The sequence below is a fragment of the Melospiza georgiana genome, chromosome 1 (assembly GCF_028018845.1).
Source record: "Melospiza georgiana isolate bMelGeo1 chromosome 1, bMelGeo1.pri, whole genome shotgun sequence".
Taxonomy (NCBI): Eukaryota; Metazoa; Chordata; class Aves; order Passeriformes; family Passerellidae; genus Melospiza; species Melospiza georgiana.
The window spans coordinates 24,447,602-24,471,630 of record NC_080430.1 but is presented as its reverse complement, the minus strand read 5'-3'; the positions used below and the strand labels follow the sequence as shown (position 1 = coordinate 24,471,630).

At 36.1% G+C, this 24,029-nt stretch overlaps 1 protein-coding gene across 1 annotated transcript in view; it reads right to left on the bottom strand.

The window, feature by feature from the left end:
• VPS50 (VPS50 subunit of EARP/GARPII complex) overlaps positions 1-24,029 on the bottom strand; it is an 82,105-nt gene that overhangs the window by 2,831 nt on the left and 55,245 nt on the right. The window contains exons 21-26 of the mRNA XM_058021137.1: positions 21,548-21,669; positions 18,244-18,324; positions 6,115-6,263; positions 4,975-5,071; positions 4,684-4,842; positions 2,198-2,319 (exon numbers count right to left, since the gene is read on the bottom strand). Coding sequence (XP_057877120.1) covers positions 2,198-2,319; positions 4,684-4,842; positions 4,975-5,071; positions 6,115-6,263; positions 18,244-18,324; positions 21,548-21,669 — 730 coding nt within the window. The remainder of the gene's footprint in view (positions 1-2,197; positions 2,320-4,683; positions 4,843-4,974; positions 5,072-6,114; positions 6,264-18,243; positions 18,325-21,547; positions 21,670-24,029) is intronic.

Genomic DNA, 24,029 nt, shown 5'->3' with positions numbered 1-24,029 from the left:
ATCAAAGGAAGTGACACAGCAATGCCCTTAAGAACACCAATTTCAACTGTGTACAGAGTCAGGGGCACAGTGACTTGAGAGACTTAAACCAGCTCATCCACCAGCTGCTCCCACAAGTGAGAACCCTGCCTGTACCAAATCCAAAATAAGCTCAGTTTTTCACTGTTTCACAAAGTTAATCCTAATTATTATACACTCCCTAGATTATTAGGTTTGATACAGAAGAGGCAGCAGAAACATGCAGGTGGATGCACAGCAAGGTCAGGTTAAGAATATGAAGAAATATCATACTTAGAGATGGTACACAGAAAGAATTTGCAGAATGCAAAAGTAACAGAGGCAAAAACAAAGAGGGCCAAGGCAAAAGTCCTCTGGAGCTTCATAGAAGACTAGTAGATGATTTTCAGTTGGCTTAAGAAGCCAGCAGGGAAACAGGAGAGAACACAGAACTAGGAGATAGGGAAGGACTAAATTTAAAGAAAGATATAGCTGACTGCAGTGGAGGCAATTCTTCATTCAGTGAAGAGCCTGATGAAAGTAATTTCAGTTAACTGGATGAGTCTTTAAAAGCCTTCATGGCTTTTAACTCCATACATTCATTGAATGCAGAGATAAAAGAAGTTACACATTCAGAGAGTCAGCTATTCAGAACACCTTCCTTTCCTTTTCACAGTGGGAAAAGAACCTACAAGATACATAAAAATAACAGAACTGGCCAAGAATAAGAAATTACAGGCAAATATTTGGGAGAAGATGATAATGAGTACTTTTTACACTCTCAGAAATGGTACAGGACAAATTATATCAGGAAAGTATTCCTAGTCCAACCTGCTTAGGCAAAAGTAAAGGTCAAAGTTTCATGGAAAGTCACAAATATGAACCTAACTGTGGCATGGAGCAAGACATATGAGTGATGATCTTCACAGATAAGGATTAAATGGTTCATCAACACTGAAGCCACAAAAGATGAATGAGATGTGATGCAAGAAAAGGAAACAAGTTGAAAACAAACACAAAGGCTGAGGTAGAGGAGGTTAATAGTGATTGACGGTGTTATTGACTTGAAAGACAAGGGGAACTGAGAGGAGAAGAGTTAGGCCTTTGATTCACTTTCTTTTATTTGAAAGTAGAAAATAAAATTTTAAAAAGAGGAGCTAGTTGTATAGGCCACATATTATATGAATAGGAACTGAGAAGTCAGAGACAGGTCATGCATAGATGTTGTTACCCTGAACATGAAATTGTGAGACTGCTAGAGAATACAAAAGGATGATGGCATGAAAAAAATGAGCAGGAGATTAAAAAATGATGGCTTTATGGAAGCAGATGATTCTCAATAGGTAGCTAACACTTGGAGAAGAAGGGTGTTTTGTTGAGATCCTCATTTAGAGCAGACAGCAGGAGACCGGGATGGAAAGAAATAAAATAGGCAGTAGCGAGTGAATAGGCTAAAGATAACCAGGAAAGAAGTATGGAAACATGTAGAGGGAGTGGAAGACAGCACATATTCAATGATGCAGAAGTAGCTCTGGTAAGAGCCCAATCATATGTAGCCCAATCATATGGGACAAAACCATAAAAACAAGTTCAGGGAATTAAAAGTCTACAATACTCAGGCTACCAAATTGAATCCAAAAAGAAGGGGACACTGATCACAAGAGCAAGGGATGAGCAAGGTGTAGGTTCCTGACTAAGGTGCTTGTGCAAGCCAACTAAGACATCTCTCTGTTCTTGATGAATTTGGAAAAATCATGTTCCATTGCTACTTTAAGAAAACTGATAGTGCTGATAACTCCATCTTTCTTTCTTGTCAAGGATAAATGGCATCACCTTGGAAGTACTCACGATTATATTGCAACTTCCTTCTTTGGTCTGCTGCAAATGATAATTTTCATATAGAAGTTTCTTTGAAGGAGTGCTGCATTTTCAAATGCATTAGTAAAATATTCACTGTCATTCTTCAGCAGTATCTAGGATCAAGACCACCCTCTTTGGGCTTAATGCTGCACCCGATTGTGAAAAAACTGCTAAGGAGTGTGTTAAGCACTGATAGTTTTTAGGGTCCCCAAAAGCACATGAACTCACAAGGACACTATAAAATTAGAACTTTTAACTCAATAAAATTTTTAACTCTATAAAATAAACATTATCATTATAGACATACTTATCCCAAAGCAAGACCTTCATAATTACTTACCCTTCCACAAGGGTTCTATTGGCCAAGCGTATGCAGTGCTCCCAAAGGATGTTGGAGACTGGCAATGGAATACGGACTCTCTTAGACACATCACTCAACCTCCTGTTAAATTCTTCAAATTCCTAATAGAACATAAAAGATGTTTATTCCTTAAGGTAAAAGCAGATCATATCTGTACATCCAACAACTGCAACAACTAATTAGAAATGTACACGAAAGAGAATACTGAAAAGTAAGAGCAAAGAAGAGAGGCTTAATAGGCACAGATTGTAGACAACTCAAAGTGTAAAGTAGAAAACATGTCACTTTCTAGTATATCACTCACAACCTTACCTCAGTGAATTTTTTTAAAGGAACTGTTGCTCTGTTCCCCAGAACCACAGTTCTCTGTGAAACTGACACTTCTGAAAATGAACCAAGCAGCTTATCCTTCAAATGCCATTTTCATTGCCTTACTCCCTAAATTCATATTTAACTTCTTTAAGTCAAAATTCAGCCACTGAAGGAAATTCAGTGATGATCTCTTTATCCCTCTAAATACCCACCCCCACCGGCTTTCAAAGAGAAGCTCAGAAACACTATAACCCCTTTTCATTCTTCAACCTTTCACATTAGGTAATTCCTCAGTGCTTCAGAAGGAGCTGAGAGAAGCCACTGAAAGAGGCCAAATCCAACAGTTTAGGACCACACAGCAGCACTAGGTAACAGTTCAGGTTAAAAGAAGGCACCTATTTCCACACAAATAATTAATGGCCTGGATGGATTTCAGCTGATATTTTGAGTGAGAAACTAGTCATAACTGGATGCAATTACTGCTACAAAGATTTTTGTGACTTAAAGTGAAACAGAAGTTCTCTGCCAATGATTAAAGCCTTTATCATATAAAAAGAATCAAATTACTTCAATGTCAAGCAGAATGGTAATGAACTCCTCTGTATAACCAGCAAAAGTAATTTGCAGTGCAGTCTTTTAAGATTATACTTGCCCAACAGAGATTTTATTTCCAAGGCTGTTAATCTAGGGTTTTTTCCTTTTCTTCTTACAGACTGTCTCAAAAATTCAGTAAGTGAAGAAAGTCAGAAAAGAACTACAGTAACCAACTGGCATTTAACACAAATTTTCTGAAAGATTAATTTGGCAACAAAATGCAGGTAACACAATGTCATGCTTTAACTGGTATACAATTCATTCTTCTGAAGATGAAGATGTCTAATGCTCCATAACCTATTTCTTCAACCATCTTCTTTCCCCATTTTATCTGCTTCCAACATACTATGACTGAATGTAGAACTTTGTGTATGTGTGCACACGACTGAAAGTAGTTGATTATTCCTTCAATCTCTGCTCACATCTGATGTTCCTGGAGTCCCAGTGTACCCTGAAAATCCCTCATTACTTAGCAGTTATTTAAAAGCTTTTGTAGCAACTAGTACTAGCTATAGAATAGAGAAACCAAAACTGGGTTTAAATGGTATTAGCTCTGAATGTCCTGAAGCAAGTTCATCAGCAGTTGCAAACACACAGAAGACAAAAAGCTTTACTCTGAGATCAAGTATTTTAAGCACAAACTGGTAACAGCAGCATAAACAAGGATAATCACAAAGATTCCATCAATTTCAGTGCAATGATACCTCCTCTGTCAAATTCTTCCTTCTTTGGCTTGATTTTTTTTTATAGCAGAGAAGAGCTATAAAGTATGAAGGTGTTATCCAAACTGTTTTTCCACACAGATGTGTAGCTTTTTCTGTGATTCACACTTCACACATCTTTAAAATAAAATTTTCAGTTTCTCTGAAAAGAACTAGTAATTAGTACAGTATAATTAATTAGCATAATCCTTCCACTGCCAGAACTTCTCTCTGAAGACCTTTAGAAATATTAATTAGGCATACATAAAAAGATGAGAAAGGAATTGTCCCAAAAACTAGTTTTGTATGCCTTAACACATGACAATTGTATAATGACATCTACTGAATGCAATCGACAAGTTGGGTGAATAACTTCTCTTTAGATTTCTTTTCAAATATTAACTTCTAAATATAGCAACTTCAATTAGATACTGCATGATCATTATTGGTGCTGATTTGACCTATAGCTCCCATGATACATCTCAAAGACAATCAGCAAAATTATTCAAAACAGCAAATAGTGTGTTTTGGGGGTTTTTTTAAATGCTATCTCTGGCCACTGAATTTCCCTCAGTGTTACTCTGTTTACTACACACTTCTCTATCATTCAAAACTTTGATGTGAGACTCATTAAACTTCTTTGGTCACTTTCACACACCATGTAGTCAAAAAATCATCACTGAAAACAATGCTTTAGAAGCAAGAATAATGACACTTCTGGACAGATCTCATAGTAATTTTCACTTTGTAAGGATGATATATCGTCCTAGCCATGCCACCTTAACAGTTATAGTGAAATATTACAGCAATTCAGTGTTTATATAAACTCTAGCACACCACTTCCCATAAACTATTCACCTTTAAAAGAGCATCTACATATACATTGTGCTGTGACATGATTTCCTTCACATCCCATTTCACATTAGCCATCAGTAGAAGCATTTGTTCATAGTCAATGGCTTTAGCAGCAACAATCCAATAAACTGGTTTACGTAGTTCACTGGCAGTTGACACTGTCTGAAATAGAAAATAAATAAAATTCACTTCAGTAGGAGCAACATATAACTACGATACAGAAGTATTTTCACCATAATGTACAAGTTTCAAATCTTCTGTATGAAAATCAGCTGTGAATTACACCATTCTGACCTGAGAATAGAACTGCTGAAGAAAAGGCTTCTTGGCAGCTGGCATCACTGCATCAAGATGAGGCTGAAGAAATTCAAACTGCTCAGCCAGAAATACCCTTTGAAAGCAAAGAAAATTTACTGTGAACTAAGTGCAACGTTTGGCATGCCTCTTTACAACTTTTACTCTACAGCTGACGTATCTGGCAATAACAATATGCAACCGTGGAAAGTTTAGTCCCGAGAAGAGCCATATCAGTTGCGTGCCAGTATATCAACTAGCAGTCTCAATTCTGGCAATTTTAAAATGTATTTGCAAACAAGAAAATATTTTAATGAAGAGACTAAGGCTTGAACATCAAAAATTCATATTTCTATTTTTCTGAGGATACACTGCAAAAGTCCGTGCCTAGGTCTAGTAAAGTCAGTGACCAAGAGTCACACAATTTCCACCACAGGACAGTCAACATCAATATTAATAAATCCATATTAGAATTTCCAAAGAACATTCCCAATAAATTTTGTGCTAGTGGATCTATGAAACAGAACTTGATCTCATATTCCTAGGAAATATATTTCTAATTAAGCATAAATAAAAAAAAAATTAACTCTTAATCTTTAAGCGTCATCTCATGTGAAGAAAAAATCATTCCTAGCTGACTCTTACTATTATTCTTATCAAATAAAAATCACTTTGTTACATTTGCATTAATTCTTTACAATGTCTTCTTCTCCTGAGGTGTGACATAGGTACACTTCTACCCATTGCAAAGAACACAGTGATTCAAGCCAAACTGATACAAACTAAGCAGTTCTGAGTCAATATTTAATATAAGGTGAAAATGAATCATACAGATTAAATATTCCCACTAGCCTCTTTGAAATTAAACTTTTTTCATTATACATTTGGCCATGTATTGTCAGAAATTACTGGCTCATCTGCAGTAAAATTTCATTTCTTGTGTTTGCATGTTGCTAGACCTAAGAATTAGACACCAGTACCTTCAATTACAAAAATCACCTTTATCACTCATACTTAAAATCACATTGAGAGGTAGGAATTCTTGACCTGTCAAGAAGGTTTTGAAATGTAACCACAATTTTTTCAACTATCAATAGCTGTCAGTGATCACAAATACAGCGTGTATAGTAAACAACCTACAAGGATTCTGTGGCCACCACCCTCTCTGCCAAGCCATACAGCGAATTGCCAGATGTCAAAACTACGAGATGACTGAGATGTGGGCTTGGCACCTTCTCTTTTCTCTCTTCAGCAGCTGTGAGAGTCCCTGAAGGATCAGCAGACACCTCCTGAAACAAAGGATTAAACAAATTACACTCCACAAAACCAGCAAGGATGGCTCCAGCTGAACAGTTTCAGATGCCAGATAAGATGAAGGAATGTTTCCAATTCTAGGATGTAATTTAAATCAAGCCTATTTTTATTTAAATAGTATAGTGAAATGGGTGAAAAAAATCAGATCATGTAAATCAGTAGCCAAGGAAAAAATAAGTTAAAAGAAAAAGGCAGCAAAAAATCTTCTCACTATGCCTTATTCCTCAAACAGGCTTTAGCCCAAATCCCTTTTGGGAGACTGACTTCTCATCCTTGGAGAAAGTATCTTCAATCTGACAGCAACCAAATCAGGAGGCATATCAAAGAAATGTTACTTCTGCATGGGCTTCACTGCTTATACGAGCAGTGGCTAACTTAGGTAAAAAACAGCCAATGTTCTCAATCACACAATCACTAGGTTGGAAGAGATCTTTAAGATCATCAAGACCAACCCATGCCCTAACACCTCAACGAATCCATTCCATGAAAACTTCTATCCTGAAAAATTCTTGATGATAGAAAGCAAGGAAATATTGGATTGAGTAGGATTGAGTAGAATCTGTAGTGAGAAACAGGTTATACCAGTGCCTTGTTCCAAAATTAAAGGAAGAAAATAGAGAAAAAATTCTATCCCCACATTTAAGGAATCTAACCATAGGGTACAGCTAGAAGAGGAATCACAGAAGGAAGAAATTCCCAGAGAAGGTGTACAAAGGGACATACTCTGAAGCCTGGCTATTTCCCAGTCTTCAGAGGGTTTCAGGGCATGAAATCATAAAGGTAGTTCTGGCTGGCTTGAATTAATTATTCATACCATGCTTATACACAGGCCACAGGAAGATGAGAAATCTACAAAGGAAAGGCACAGCACCCAGAACAGGTAAGAAGACAGGCAGGATATGGCACTGATTTTAATAAGAGCCTGTCAAGACCCTGGGGATAGAAATCCTGGCCAGAGTCTACAGTCTATGGATGCTACAACATACCAGCTTGTTAATATGGAATGAAAACAAATAACAGTAACAGTGAAAAAGTAGTGGAAAAAATAACTTTCACAAAACTAAAATCAGTGGTTCAACATGGCTGCTGTAAACAGCATAGGAACAACCAACCAATATGACAATAATAATGCTTAAACATAACATTTATGTTTGGACTCAAAAATACAAATTAATGTAATTCTGAAAATGCAGTTAAACAAGGGGAAAAGATAATAACAAAAACAATGTAATGAAAAAAAACAGCTTTCAGGTTTGTGAATTGTTTGTTTCAACTAGAGATAGGAATAAAACCAGAAGAAATTACATTGAAGTAACTACAGAAAGAGGGAGAAAGACTCAAGCTAACCGCAAAGTTGCCATGAATTTCTTCCGGGCTCCACAGCAGAGAACAACAGTGAGAAGTGACCCGAAACAGAATACTTGCTATTCAAGCAGATTTTGTTTGGACACTTGCTTAAGGAGGAGAGCAGTGAGCACCTGAAACACTGGTGGAAATTAGTCTGACATCATTCTCGATGTCAGAATTGAGACAAAAAGGAATATTTCATTGCAGACCTTGAAACACCAAGAGAAGAAGTATTGCACGTACAATCAGTTGAAAACTGGAAAATCAACAGGGCAGTTATTCAGATAGCAAAATATCTGACAGACCCATTGGGGTAGCAGCAATTAAAGGTAGGGCAGGTGAAAATTGATTATGTCAAAATGTGTAAGGACCTGGTGAGAATTTAAGTGATACAGGATGAGCAGAAAGATCAAAACTTTGCTGCTATAGACAAAGCAGCACCAGAATGTGTTTACTGCCTGGATGAATGCCAAACCAAAAGTGACATTAAGAATATAAGACAACTGAGAAGATAATAGCGGCCAAGCTGTTAAAAGTGGTTTGAGGTGTGGAGGAACAAAAATTCACAAGTTCCACTTTAACTCTCTCAGATTTTATTTGGCAGTTTCCTCCTGTGGTGTCACAGCCCAAGGCAATAGGAGGTGGATTTGCTATATCAGAAAGGCTCTTTCAGTTCTGCATCTCCAGAGACATCAAACACAAACATAAAAATGGGCTACAGCAGATGGAACAATCCACAGTCTGGGAAAGCAGAGCTCTCACTACCAAGGGTGAGGAAGTACCTTCAGACTTACTTAAAAAATATTCTAATTAGGTTACAGACATAAAAGGCCAATAAAGCAGGGAACCTTGATGGCTCCCCACAGAAATTCTGACACTAAAAACAAGGACTGCTGACTGAGAAATTCCATCAACACATCATTTGTAGCACTAAAAGAACTCACAGAAATACATCAGTGAGCAGAAGACAAAACTTCTAAAAGAAGCTCATGGCAAATGTAATGAGATACAGTTGCAATGAGCCTAAGAACAATTATAAAGGCTAGCTACAATGTTATATTATTTGAAAAATTAATTTTCTTTGCTCTGATCTGTGTTCGCACTCAGCCAGATAAATCTGGAATTAAAATTACTAGATGCTTCACAATACTATGAAATTTGCACTCTGCTGAGTTTATCAGAATGGAGAAGCAAGCCAAAGGGCCTGGATATTTGCTGAAGGTCCTGTGACCTCTTTCAGAGAGTTCTAAGGTACTTCCTGAGCACACCCACAGGTTTACTGCAGATAGGGAATGACATCTAACCATCTAGCCACAACAATCAATTCTCTAAAAACATTAGCTAAGGCAAAGACAATATTGCTAAATTATTAAAATTCCCTCTTTATCTGTCCACTCTTTTACTTTTTTCACTTAATTCCATTCTCAAAAACCCAGATTTAAAAAAAAAAACAAAACCAAAAAACCCACCCAAAGCAACAGAAAAAAAAAAAAAAAACACAAAAAACTCAACCAACAAAAAATTTTAAAAATAAATCAATTTTGAAGTGTTTATACATGACAAAAACAGCCAAACCCACAGCTCACTAAGCAATGCTATATCCTTAGGAGAGACAATGAGTGACAGAGCTGGGGGAAGAGTATCAGAAGTAAACATTTAAGAAGCTTTCTTTCTTTCAAAGACTAATTACAAATTATGTAAAAGCCTAATATTATGAAGACTTCATTTTGTATTTATCTCACTTCAAAGTTGCTTGGCACTTCAAACACATTTTAAACTTTTTTTTGTTCCTTTTTGCTTCCCATGAAGGTAAGTAACAACTCTTAAATGACAAAAATGTGTTGCATCTGAGGAACACAAAAGGTATATGAGAACTGGCCAAGTCACAGATAATGCTCCTTTCAACTAGGGAGTCAAACTCTGGTTGAAATATCGTGGCCAAACAGCATGAGCATTTCATTCTCCTAATTTGTTCTAAAAAGCAGGCACTGCAAAAGCATGTTGAAAGCAAAAAGCCAGTGTGCCAATACCCCACAGAAGCACAGGATCACTCTGAAAGGGTCTCAGTGATGCATGTGGTTTTCCTTCCTGCCTTCATTAACAGAACTGATCAAATGACTGAAAGAGGAAAATAAAGGGGCAAAACACACAGGCTGGAACAGGAAAAAAGGCTATAGCCTATTTAAAGAAATCAGATGTTTTTCAGTGTACTGGACTTGTTAAAGTTAACCCTTCCAGTAATGAAGAAAATCTGCAAGAAAATGTCTGTTGCCAGTGATTCCCTCTGTGTACCACAGCAAACAAGCAGGGTCCTGTAAAACTGCCAGCCTCAAGAGGAAGAGGAAGGGAGTAGAAGCCAGAAAATTAAATAGCAGCCAGATGAACTTTAATTTCAAGAAATGTCAAGTCACACTGAGAACATCTTGTAGCACCCAAGATTAAGCATGCAGAGAGCAATACTAAAGCAGAATAAACTTGCTTAGCTCCTCCCTGCATCAGAGTAGCAGGTCCTGCTGATCCAGCAGAACTGGGAAATGTCAAAGACGTATCACAGCCCACACAATATCCATGTAAGAAAACTGCACAAAATAGATTTTATAAAATAACTTCAAGGAATACATGGAACTGATGCAAACTACAAGATGCTCTTCTCCTTCCTTGACAAAAAAGAAAAAACTCAAAGTGTTAAAAAAATTTAAAAATATTAAAAGCACCACTCTGATCTGAACAATAACCAAATGAACTGCAGTAGGCAGAGCAGGGCAGGTTAACCAGTACTGCCTGCAGACATCTTACAGCAGGTCTTACCTATTAAATTTTCTCTAGTCTAATTTCCTCATACTGTCACAGGAAAAGAACTGTGGGTTCTAATGCTACACATGATAGGTATACCCAAATGGCAATTATTTTTACAAGCTGCTTTGCTATAAAGACCTGAAAATATCAAGATGAAGTGTTAAAGCAGGCTTATGGCTGTTTCACCTATTTAAGGGTTGCTAATAACAGTAGTATGAGTTCAGTGTATGCCTTGGGAAGTATCTTTGCAAGACACCTACAGTTGAATTAAAACTCATCTGGAACATGTTTTTACAACCAAAAGGTATGTATCAGCAAATAACAGGTATCAGATGAATGGGAGTGTGACATTGTTTAATTGTTGGGTACTTCACTTCATCATTTAATTGTTTACACCCAAGAAGAAAATTTTTAATGAAGAGGTAGGAAAAAAAAACTATCTGTGTAAGGAACAAGCCTCTCCTTCAATCTCTTTTAAAAATGTCATCTGTAACAAGAGAACGTTTTCATTTCAAGTTTGGCTGAACCCAGTGGCAAGACTTTGTTAAGCCTTCCATCTCAATGGGAAGAGGACATATAAACTAATTAGCTAAATGGAAGTATAAACTATGTAAGATAATTATCTAATTTTAAAAACTGACATTTAATTTGCAAGAGAGACATTTTTACAGGGCTGATTTCATGGGAGCAAAAACACTTTTATTTCAGTTATCCAAAAGAACTTACGACTGAAGCAACTGATTATCTGCCAATTATGGTGAAATAGTTGACAGTTAATTACAATCATCCACCTCCACCAACTTTAAACAAAAACCAGTAAACTCTACAACCTGTCCCCAGCACATGAAGTTCTGCAGATCACACTCATAACCAATAATCTTTTAAAACTGCTCTTCTTCTGGCCTAACACTTTTTGCATAAGATTTCAGTTTCAGAATTGTTTTGATTTAATACACATACACAATAGCAAAAATGTTAGGTTTGATTTTGCAGTAACTCCAAATGTTACTGAAGAAGCCCAATCTTAAAGGAGTAAGTGGTGTTCAAAAAGCATGGACAAAACTGTACTATCTGAAAAGTTTCTGGCAAAAGAACAGTCTACAGCAGCTGCAACATACCAACACTACTGCCAAGAACTTGATGTGTGCTGATGGACAAGGAAAAGCAGACTAACTCCAAATGTTTACATAAAACAGGACAGCTCCATCATCTCTGTTTAAAAACTGTAATTAATAGTTCCTGGAATACCATGAGCATCAATTACAAGAAAGCAAACTGATCAAAGAAAGCATAATTTCTTATTGTATTCAAAAGCTGACAGAAAATAGTTCAACTAAATCCAAGTAGATGCTTAACATACAAGAATTTTTAATCACATGAAATGTACTGAAAGCAACCAATCAGGCTTTTTTTTTCTCCCCTTTGAGCTTGCAGATCTAAATGCTGAAAATTATAGGTAGGGACAATTGCAAAAGCACATTGCTTTCAAGGTAGAAGTATTTCCTCAATATGTTGTAAATGCGTTAAGGTTTTAAATGGTATTTTATAATACTCCTACTATGTTTTAAATTGCAAGATTAGTCTTTCCTTGCTGAGGGGCACAAAACTTACCAAGCAGGTAATCTTGCCTCAACTTGCAAGAAAGTAAATCAAACATAAACAATGTAATCACCACTCTACAGGCTTTAAGAAACCATATCTTTAAAAACCAAACTACAAACCATCTTGAGAAACCATGCTAATAATTTTCTATTATTTACAGTCCTTTTCATGCAAATGGTGTCTTTATAGCATTATTGAAGAGCCATAAAAGTGATCCCCAAACTTCCCAACATTTACAGTGCACACATTTCACACTGTCCTCAGGGTTGAATCGATCAGCATTGCCTCACAGAAGGCATGAGGTTCTGGTTTCAAGACTGGGGATCCTCCATGCTCTTTGTCACAAAACAAGCATGTCCCAAAACTCATTTGGGTCAGTCCCACTGACTCAGTAAACAGTTCAATTAAGTTTGCATCACTTCTGGCATCTCTGACTTTTTTTTTTTTTTTTCAAAGGTAAATGTCAGATCTTCTGCATTAAAAAATTACAAGAATTTGGAAGGCTTATTTACTACTGGTTGTCTCAACCAATGCAACAATCCCTCTGTGAGGAATCACTGTGTGCTTCCAGATAACTGAGAAAATGAGTCATGAACTATGTCCTTAAAAAATTAATATCAAATGAGACTCCACAGAAAACCACACACACAGGCATCATTAGAACCTGAACCACTACCTTGCAAAAACCATGAGCTGGTCTGGTCTGCTCACACACATTTTTACTGCACCACTTTCTTGTACAAAGAAATTTTCTCAAGAAGAGCTGCTGCTGGTTCCCAAGGGCTCAGCTGTGAGTCTGTGGACACCTGCACCCCTCTGGAAACAGCCCAGTTTTAGTGCCCAGCAAGAGTCAGAAGTGACAAAAATGAGATGTCCCAGAGACTGCTTAAAGAGAGACCAAGCAATTGCCAAAACCCAGAAAATATATCCAATTAAATAAGCTCAAAAGCTCCAATAAATTATTGAAGTCTACTTGGTAATACAGTCGAGTAAACACAAAAAAAAACTTCTATGAAGAACTTTAAATGAAAAATGTGAGGAAGTCCTAGCATAATTTCAAAGAGCTTGTCATGTCAGAACTCTGTATATACACAGTTCTCTTCCCTTGATAAGCAATTCATACAATGCCTTAAAAATTGTCATCATGTACATAACAGTAACTATGTACACTTAAAAATCTCTTTTAAAGAGGGGAAAGAGAAAACCCACAAACAGTGTTTTCCTCTTTTTTTCTTCAGGTTTTTTTGCCTTTCAAGCAGCAGGAGACCAAGCATGAATTAGAAATGTTGCACTCTTCAGCTAAATAAAACCTCACCAAGAATCACAGCTACCATTTCACTGAGGACCTTAGCTGTGCCCTTTAGGAGCTGCATCCTGTGCTAGGAACAGCCCTGTCAGGTAAACAGCTCCACAGGCAAGAGTCTCCAGAGTTTGCCACTAGTATTTTGCCAAACTATATGTAATAGGGAACCCATCCACACTACAAAATGTAGGCCTGTGATGTGACATTTTAAGGAAAACCAAACTGTTTCCAGCACTGGGACTAATGTAACTGAATTGCACCATTCCACAGGATAAAAGAGTCAAAGCCAAAATGGGATGGGAAGTCAGACATGAAGAAAAAAAATTACTCCCACCAATCTTTATCTTATTTGTACATCTGAAAAATCTACATTTTCCATCTCTGCACTATCAATCTCTAACCTGACTCTGCCAAAAGACATACACTTTCTGGGGAAGGAGTCCAAAGACCAAAGTAAAGACAGATTGTAAAATACATTGACCAATACTCATTTATATCAGTAATTCCTTCCATCTACTCTTCTATACGTTGCATTGCAATACTTAGATACTTTACTACAGTGATTTTCTACTGCTCTAAGTAACTTTAAGAAACTTCACTCTAAATTTCAGTTTGTGCTTGAGCAAATCTGTTTACAATGAATTATTTATGAGTATTCCATGGTTATTTGGTCCCCAAATCTCTTTTTGCAGCAATATCACTCAAAGAAGCTATTTACATACACAGGACATTCACAAACAAGATCTAGGCAATGACAGTATCATGATTACATTTACATTTTTTGAATATATGGAAGCTGCTCAAAAACAGAAAGAGCAAGGAATCAGAAGTATTTTCCTTCCAAAGCACTAATTATTCCCACCAAAGCACCCAAGAAACTGATTGATGCCTTGTACTTACAGACTTAAAGCTCACAGTGAACTAACATGGACATCATTACTGTGTAAAAATACGTTTCTGTTAGAAATTACAGACACAAGGACAATGTGTGCAGGTACCTCTACATACCGACTTGGAAACTGCCATGAGGAGATACAAGCAACTCAAAAAGGGGCTTGCTTTGATGTATTTAGCCTAATCTAAGTCACATCTGAGTGAGGATGAAAGAACAGCACTTCTTCATCCCCTTTTCAGCATTCTCTTTCTGTGTTTTCTTTTTAATACAATCTGCTTATATGAATGAGTAGTGTGTTTGTAGAGCGTACACGAATCTGTAGATTGTAGATATTCGTAAATATGAAGGTGTAGAGCGCTACTTCTGGAGGATCCAGAAGTAATTATTAAATTACTAACTCTGAAGCTGCTGCATAGCAGAGATCTGCATGAAAGCTATTCTGTGCTAGATGTGCAAAGACCTGACTGTGAAGTTAGATACACATATGAAGTTCAATACAGTGTGGCGAAATAAATCTTTGAAAGCCATACTGTTCTCTTAACTCTCAAACCCTAAACTACTTTAAAACAAATACTCACAGTGCTTTTGTTTCTTATACTTTTGATTTAGCCTAAAGGTATTGCTTTAAGGCTAAGACAAGGAGTTTCATACAGAAAACAGCTTACTCAATCACTGTAAGCTGTCAGCACACTTCCACATAACTTACTATAAGAAAGCAAATAAAGGTTTGCTAATTGGTATACCCTTTTTATTTATTTTTAACTAAGTCTATTTATTTACCAAAAAAAAAGTTCATATCATACTTAAATCAGTATCTGGATTAGCAGTACGGTATTTTTAAAAAAGCCATAATTGGATTCCATTATTATTAAATTTGTAACAGTTTGAGATTGGAAGCATATCTATAGCACTAGTGTTTTAAGAACATGCTTGCTCAATTGTAAAGAGTCCTTTAAGTCCTTTTATCATTGTCATAATGAAGACTTTTATTACGGTCATTTTGATTACATCATACAGAACATCCAAATTTTCAGAAAAGCTCAAATTAAAAATGTTTTTGTATCCCAATTATGACCAGCATGAGCTCATTTACTACCAACTGAAGCAGTTTGGTCACTGTTTATTGTTTGGGGGTTTTTGTTTCCTATAATGTGGTTTATCATTCATCAGTGTAGGAAAACATTCTGACACTGAATAATATGCACCACAGCTGAGGTCACATTACTGCCTTGCAAAGAAGTTAGCAGGACTAAATACATGTTCACATTTCAGCTATTTCCTGTTCTCTGTGTAAAACATTGATCTAAACTGCAGGAGGACTTACTTGCTGCAGTTTATAAAGCACAGTTGGTTTTGCTATGAAGTGTTAGACTGCACAAAGCAGTGGAGAAGTGATTCAGCTACAGCTGAATCCTGCTCAGAGGGGACAGAAGCAGGAGGCACGTGATGCATGAGAAGGGATGGAGGGAAGAGTAGAGGAAGTGCTTCAAATGCTGCAGCCCTTTGCGCACTGGCCACAAGGCAGACATCTGACCCAGTCACTCAGTGGTCCAAATAAAATCCAGGAAAATACTTCTTTTCCAAGTATGGTTAGTATACTGTAAGCACAGTATATATTAAAGGACAAAACTTCTTGCACTGTAATAATGGGAAAATAAAGCAGCTCCATAAGGAGTTACAGGGAATGCTCCAATCGACCTCCATACTCTTCATACTGAACATGCTACAAAAATGCAAGAAAGAACACTTAGTGCTTTAACTTGCCAGAAGTGGAACTCCCATTCCACATCACTTTTTCCTTCCCAAAGGAAACTTAAAATTCAGCCGAACAACAATAAAATGAATATTATTTAAAAAAAAAGAGGCAACTGGTATAAACTAGATAGCATTAATTCAATCCTAAATAGAAACTACCAGACTTCCACACAAAGCTGGAGGGGGAGGCCACTCAATCCTCCAATTATTCCTCTAAATCCTGACAATAAATTTGTGTAAAGAGGCCTTCATTCACACATATCTCAAAAAAAGTAATTGAGAAAGTCCAAGAGGAAAGCTAGAAATTATCCAATCTAACTTACTGAAGCATCTTGATATAGACCATGTAGCTCAACCTTCACAGACACTGACAGATTTGTGAAATTATTCTCATCTCTATGCAACTCTGGCCAAGTTTTGGTCACAGACTCAGAAATGTCAGATTCAGACCATCTTTATGGAAATAAAATATTGATGCTGTCATCGGGAACTGAAATGTGACAGAAATTAAGCCCTTAGTAAAGTTACCATGGGTAGAAGACAAGGCAACAACCGTAAATTCCCAAGAGGCCATGAGACTGAATGCCACAACACAAACATGAACACTTTCAAAAAGTAATTTACAAAAATTTAAAAGAAGATAGGAGAATTCCTTGAGCAATTCAGAACCATCCATGCAGTCTCAAGAAATACGCTTTTTATGACACAATGAAAATGAAACTTGACTTTCACAAAGTTTTAAAAATAAGCAAACAATAAACAAAAATACCCAGAATACTTTAACTTCCTCATATATTAAAAAGTGAAAAATTACCGTTTATACTATAAGACTGGCTTAAGTTCATAAGATATTAATAAACCTTATGGTATGTCTTTAAGCTAACAGCAGTTAGCTAAGATTTCTTTCTTCTTTCAAATCTTACATTGAACATAGCAATTAATTTCAACTGGCAATAACATTATCTATTACAGTACTATTAATGACTGAGGAAGAAAACAAATGCTGTTATTTTTCCATTTCACTCCTAGAATTTTTTTCAATTATTTTAACAGCTAAAAAAATGAAGTCTGTAAAGCACTGTCAGGAACCATCACTACAGAGAAATTTAAAAAATTAATTCCATAACTTGCCATTTTTCGATAATCTTTAACTGATTTGGAAGTACTTCCTATAATTAATTTTTCTTTCTGCATACACTGCCTTTGAGAAGAACATCAGGAAGCCTTTTTCTCCTTTTCAGAGGCCTAGGGTTATTAGTTATCTTATGCTCCCTCTACTGACCGTATAAGAAATGACCTCCAAGCCTTTTAAGATGCTTCTCTGAGAGAACAGTTTAGGATTTGATATAATGCTTCAAGGAATTTAAAAAGCATGAAGTATGTTTCTTGGAGTGTCAAATCCTTGTGCAAGTCAGAGTAAAACATATTTTTCTTCTTTCTAAGATAGAAGCCTCAGAAACTAAAACCTTTCTGTAGCATCCAGGGTATTAACTACTACATAACCCATTTATGATACCCTGAGGAAATTTCTTCAAAACGTTTCAAGGGTTTGATATTTAGGTGGAATATGAAAACTTCAAACTTCCATTTCTGGTGTAGTTTTTAGCAATATTTCTTTATAAACTCTGCTGTTCAGCTGAATCCACAAAACCTACCTACAGTCTCCTTTACCATCCTCCTGTGCAGGACAGTAGTCTACTGTCTACTGCCAGTGTGACATGAGCACCATATTTACTTTTCACACTTTCAAAATAAAACACAAAATGACCAATGGGATATAATCCAAAAAAGTACATCAGGGAAAGTTCCTCAAAATTAAGGAAGGTCTTAGTATACAACCTCTGTTATCCTGAAAGGTGAACAATCTTCAGGAGAGCTTACAGCTTTGCTATTCTTTTACTGAAGAAAAATGAGTCATCTATTTCTTTTTATAAAATGTCTCTTAGTAAAGATAATATTGAATTGTCTCTCTTTATTACATGAATCGTAATAGAAGATTTAAATATTGAATTTCACTGTTACATCTAGCAAAATCTATTTAATTAGTTTTGCTGTGCATTGGAAACAAGTGATTTAATACAATAATGACCTCTACATCACGAAACCAACCATTGTCTAATAACAAAGGCTTATTAGATACATTTACACTGAATGTGAAAAGAGGAAAAAAAATCAAAAAGCCATGATGAAATATAATTCCTGAATGTCATATACAGTCCTCTCTCCCACTGAGCATTAACAACATCCAGGTACTTACCAGATCAATCAGACTCTCCTGGATTCTGTTCAGTGTGGTGCGTAATCTGCTGCTGCTGAGGCCCAGTCCTGTAGATTCAAACTGGAAGAAATGCATTCTACTTGAGATGGGAAAGGAAATCTCTTTAGTTTAAACTTTAAAGTTATACAGCAAAACTTGAGCTTGCAAAGACCATCTACAACTTGCTCACATTAAAATTTTAGCACAAAATCACAGCCACACAAAATGAAAAGAAAATCAACAGAGGTCACAGCACTCAACACTGCACTGGTATGAAGAATGACCTAAGTATCTTCCATGAAGATGACAAAGTATCATTCATACCAATAAAACATCCAATATCTTAAATACATATTTTTGTATTTAACTTCAGGGCTGTAGATTTTCTCATTTGGGCCTGGAATGGCTCCCCACATTTCTCATTGAGCCTGGAATAGTTCCCCACAACACCATCTCTGAGCTTTGCATTCACACCACATCCAAGTCAAATGGTTTTCACTCTTTTTTCTACAATCCCTTGTAATCATCAGATATATATCTTGCATAAGTAAAAATTATAACCACTGATCTTTACAAACAGTCATTATTACTTAATGCCTACAAAGATCTACCTCAGAAATGTGCCACCTTCATGCTCACAGCTCAGAAATGTACGGGGCTGATGCTCAGCTGGGATATATAGTTAAATATATACACCTATGCTATATATATGTGTTTATTTTATTTTTATATGTATACACACACACATATATATAGCTACACTAATTTCCTGCTAAGTGCAATGGATTATACCAGCTGAGGGTCTGATTTGACATGCATAATTATTGTAACTTCTTATCTTCTACTGTTAATAAAATCCCCCAACAAACTAACACAACATAGAAAGTGGAAATGGGATGTGCAACAAACACAAACTTAAGTCAACAACCTGGAAGGATTTGAATACAGTTCTGGTATGTGATTCACACCAAAAGGCATTATTTAGGGCACTGTTGTATGCTGCATTATTAGACTTCAGGGAAGGAAGTATTTGAGTTTATGTGACCTCCTCCCCGCTGTGTGAATAAAGACAGATACAATTCAGGTCACCATTTACTGCATCCCAAGTTTCTAATTTAAAATGTCCATCTGCCCCAATCCTCCTATATATTAAATGGCAATTTACATCTGAGTTGAATTCCCACTGAAAGTACACTCTGATGAAATCTATAACCTGATCTAGGAGACACATCCACAAGAACAGAACCTCACGGCTTCACCATGAACATTTCACTCATCAGTACAGCTGACTCAATTCATACAAGTTCTTTCTATTTGCAGAACTATAGATTTTTAAATTCCATAAATTGATGACCTAGTAAGGCTAGTTAGCAGAGCATTAAACAATTTGCAGAATAATTCTGTTCATCACCAATTTTACCTCTTATCATTAACCTCTTATAGTAATTACCTCTTATAATAATCTCCTATAGTTACTTTAAAAAGTAAGTTTACAAATTAGTGCAATGTCCTGTCAAACAAAAAAAAAAAAAAAAAAAAAAAGAAAACTCACCTCAATTTGTTTCTGCTAAGAAAAACTATTTTGTGGCATGTTCATGAATATCTTCAATTTTAATGAGTAGATGTTAAATACAGGCAATACTTTTTTATTACTCTATAATTTGAGACAAGGTAGGCTTAATTTGCAGCCCACAAATAAAGCTTTGAAAGCAATTCTGGTTACAACAGTGTTTAATTTTTGGAAGCGAAGAAAGCTAATACTGATTACATAGGATAATGATTTGAACAAGGTCTGGAAAAAGCAATGACAGCAAAGTGAACAGCCATAGAACTCAACATATATATTTTAAATCCTTGGTTTTCACTAAGCTGGCAATGAACTCTGTATAACCAGCCACTCTCCTTATGTGTGTACTAACTCACATATACAAAATAACCATAATATTCACAAATAATTTTAAACATTTAAGGAAGTTATACCAGCATACTCTAAGAATCCCATTTGACATTATTTTCTGAATAAAAATAAAACCAGAACTCTCTGAGTGGTCTAAATCACATACCATCACCCATCTCTAATTTCTAAAGGTTTAGAAACACTATGGGGAGTGAGGACATTTAAGCAGCATTACAAAAGGGTTTATTACAATCACAAACCCTTGCAAGCATTGTGTTTCCCATGGAAAACAATCTGTCAAAATAAACACTAGGCACCGTACAAAAACATCACAATTCTACCACCCATCTGCTAGAACATTTACCTGCCTAGCACTATGCTGTTCTCTGTTAAAAGCACAAAATGAAGAAGCTGGTATGGGCTTTAGAAACACAAAACAGGAGGTGTAAAAAAATAACAATAAATGCAACACAATGTGAATAGCAGAGCAACTAAGCCAATGGAAATCAATTATCTTAAAAAACAAACCAAGAAGCCCCAAACCAAACCCCAAACAAACAAACAAAAAAACCAAAACAAAAACCCAAAAAAAAGGAAAACACCCTCCACCCATCTTGTAAACACAATTGCAAATACATTTGTCCTGCCAAACAGTTCAAAACCTTTTAGAACCATATGTTGAGTCTGAAAATTCATTACAATTTGCCAACAAATGATGATGGATTTGGCACCCCTCAACACTGTTACTTGTGGAGTAATTTAGGGGCCAAGATAGGAGAAAGTTGTTTTCACATGCAGCTATTAAGACAATTCTATTGACAGCTGATCTATATTATGTAAAGACATAGCCAACAAGCATTTTTTTCAACTACAAGATCACTCAAAAAAACATTGTTTTCATTAATTCAAGTAGTTTGGCAGAAAAATACTAGATATGAAAAAGTGTCTTTCAAATTTCTTAAACTAAAGTACCTACTTAACTTTCATGGCCCCCTTTTCCTACATTTGCTATTCTCATGTAAACTAGAGAAATACATATAGAAAAATTCAATCACCTTATACTGTCTAGGCTCAAACCACCCTTCTGCAATCTCCCTTTCTGCTACTACTTCTAGGTATTTCACAGTATCTTTCCTCCTTTTCAATAGTGCTGGAAAAAAGTATAGAGAGTCTATCTATTCAAAACATAATATGATTAATGTCTCGCTAACAATAATGTTCCCAGTACTTCCTTCCTTTATTGCTGATCTAATCAGCCTTTTCTTACTCCTACATTCAAATCCATTTTATTGCCACTAATTTTTCTGGGAATTACATATTAGGTAGCATTTTAAGCAAAGAGATCTCCTCTGTATTTTCATTCTCTGTGTAGAGTGATACTTGAAAATGAAAAATGCTTCTACCTACCATGTCATTTCGGCCAAAAAATGTATAGACTGCATACAGATAGTAATCAAAGAGCTGGGACATGAAGTGGATCACATCAAATGCAATAGGCTTCAGAATATTCATCATCTGCATGTATTTCCCTTAAAAATCAAATACAGAAGATCAGTTTCCTCAGCACAAGTGCTACAACGACAGTTCAGACAAACTCAAAGCCAATTTTATCAAGTGTATTACGTAGCCTTCATCGTTTATTAACAACAAATTAATAAGTTTACAGATTGGAAAGGTTTAAAAACAAAGCTAAAATGATGGCTTAAGACACCAATACTTCTCAAAATATAGATGTTAATCCTTACCAAAATGTACTCAACCATTCTCAGCCTTCTGGTACCAAATTCAACACACAACTGTCTGGATCCTCTATAAGTTTCAGCTTCATTTAGGTACAAAATAATAATCTGCTAAAGCAGTGTCTGGCAAATGCTATATAGAGCCACTGAAGATTTTATGCTTTAGTGTGTTTATATATGCACATATGGCTATTTTTCAAGCAATAGAAAAACACAGTATAAAAATGATATGCCCAAGATTGGATTTTACCCAACAACTGTAGGAGTTATGTGTTTCACATCAGTGATACAGCATTTTCTGCTCTCCTTCCTTTCTATCCTGTGGTAAGAATCTCAAGTAGTTTTAAGTTTGAAATGTTTCCAGGGTGAGAGAGTAAGAGTAAAGGAGGATGTCAGTACCCTGGAACATCCAGGGAGAAGAAGAAATCCTTCTCTTCCTTACTATTCTCTGTTGTAACACATTGGACTTCAGAAAATAACTTTTTTAAAAATAATAGAAAAACCTCGGCCTGAGGATCTTCATCTATATGTTATCTGAATCAAACTGATCATAGGATTTGGAGTCCAAAAGGGATTTCTCCTTACAAGCCTAGCTCACAGGGCATATAGTTTTCACGTATTTTTGTTTCCATCATAGGACATGGCTCTTCATTGGGTCATAAAAGAAGCACATTTAATGAAAATCCTGATATGGCAGAGACCCCGCATTTCCTGCTAGATACCTCAAAAATGACATCCTGCTGGCCCTTTTACTATTCTAAAAACATAACATATAACAAATGTTATTTTGTTACCAACAAACTGTTTGGTTATTACAGTAGGAGACAGACAGCAATTTTTTAACCACAACACAAATCCAGTCCACCCCAGCATGTAGGATACAGCAGGTCATTTCACAAATTGTCATATTCCAGACATGTTTAGATGTGACAGATTAGAAAAATTACAGGAAGGTGGTAAAACAATTTCTTTTTCCTGTAGTCAACAACAGTCATCTTCAAGTTAATACTCTGCCCAGAGAAGTAATCTACTAACAGATAGAGAAAATATTGGTTGAATCAGAGAAACTGGGGAGCAAAGAAACAAAAGCTAGCTTTTAATGAAGGGGGAGTTATTTGAATTTTTCAAGCAAGTAATTGTGTAGGTCAGCAACATAACTAACTTGAAACAGGCATGATACAGCTACATACCTGATAAAATGGTAGAGCACTAGAGTAAGAACTAAGAAATAGCCTGACATTGCTACCTTCCAGGTTTCTATCTAATTTAGACTCCTTACTGAATGACTATGCCCCTGTTTGCTGAGACATGCAAGCATATGTTTTTTTATTTTTAGAGATTTGACACAGGTTGTAATAATTGATAATTGTCACTTTAGCCCTTTTGTTAACTCTATACTACTTAATTATTAATATTTTGACCCATACTATTATGAACAAACTGAAAAGTGGACTTAAAAATTCTATTTGTATTCTAAAAGGGAATATCCAATGCACAGTCCAATGTGGAAATTTTTGGATGTTTGTGAAAGGATGGTACTGGTACCCTAATTAAAACAAGTGTCACTTTCATCCATACTATCTGAATAATCTGTATTGGACAGGCTGACTTGCACCACTTACTCTGTGATAAGCATATTTTTCAAGTTGCCTGCAATCCAGTATGAGTGATGAGTCACAATCTGGACAGTTAAGGCTTCCAAGTATCTGTGCAGCTGGCATCAATACTGAAGGTAATCTCTTGGGCAGTGTCTCATGCTTTTCCAAAGGGCTATGCAAGTACTGCCCAAGTACTGCACCTATAAAAATCTTCCCGTGCCAAGAACATTTCTCTATTACTACATCACTCAGCATCTTGACACAACAAGTGTTCCAAGAACATTTCCTCCTCGTTGCTCTCTCTAACAGGACACCAGTTTTTAGTGTATACACATTGTTACCTATACTTGGGCTGAAATTATTGTTTTGGGTTAAAAAGGGATATATAAGAATACCTCCAAACAGCATAAACACAGTCCAAAGCCGTATCAAAATAGAAATTTCCAGAAATACTTGAAACAAACACTTAAAGATTCAGCAATTGAAAGTAGCTTGAATTTCTAGAGGCTCTAGATAGCTTAAATTGCTAACATTTGCCAGGTTTCTTTTGAA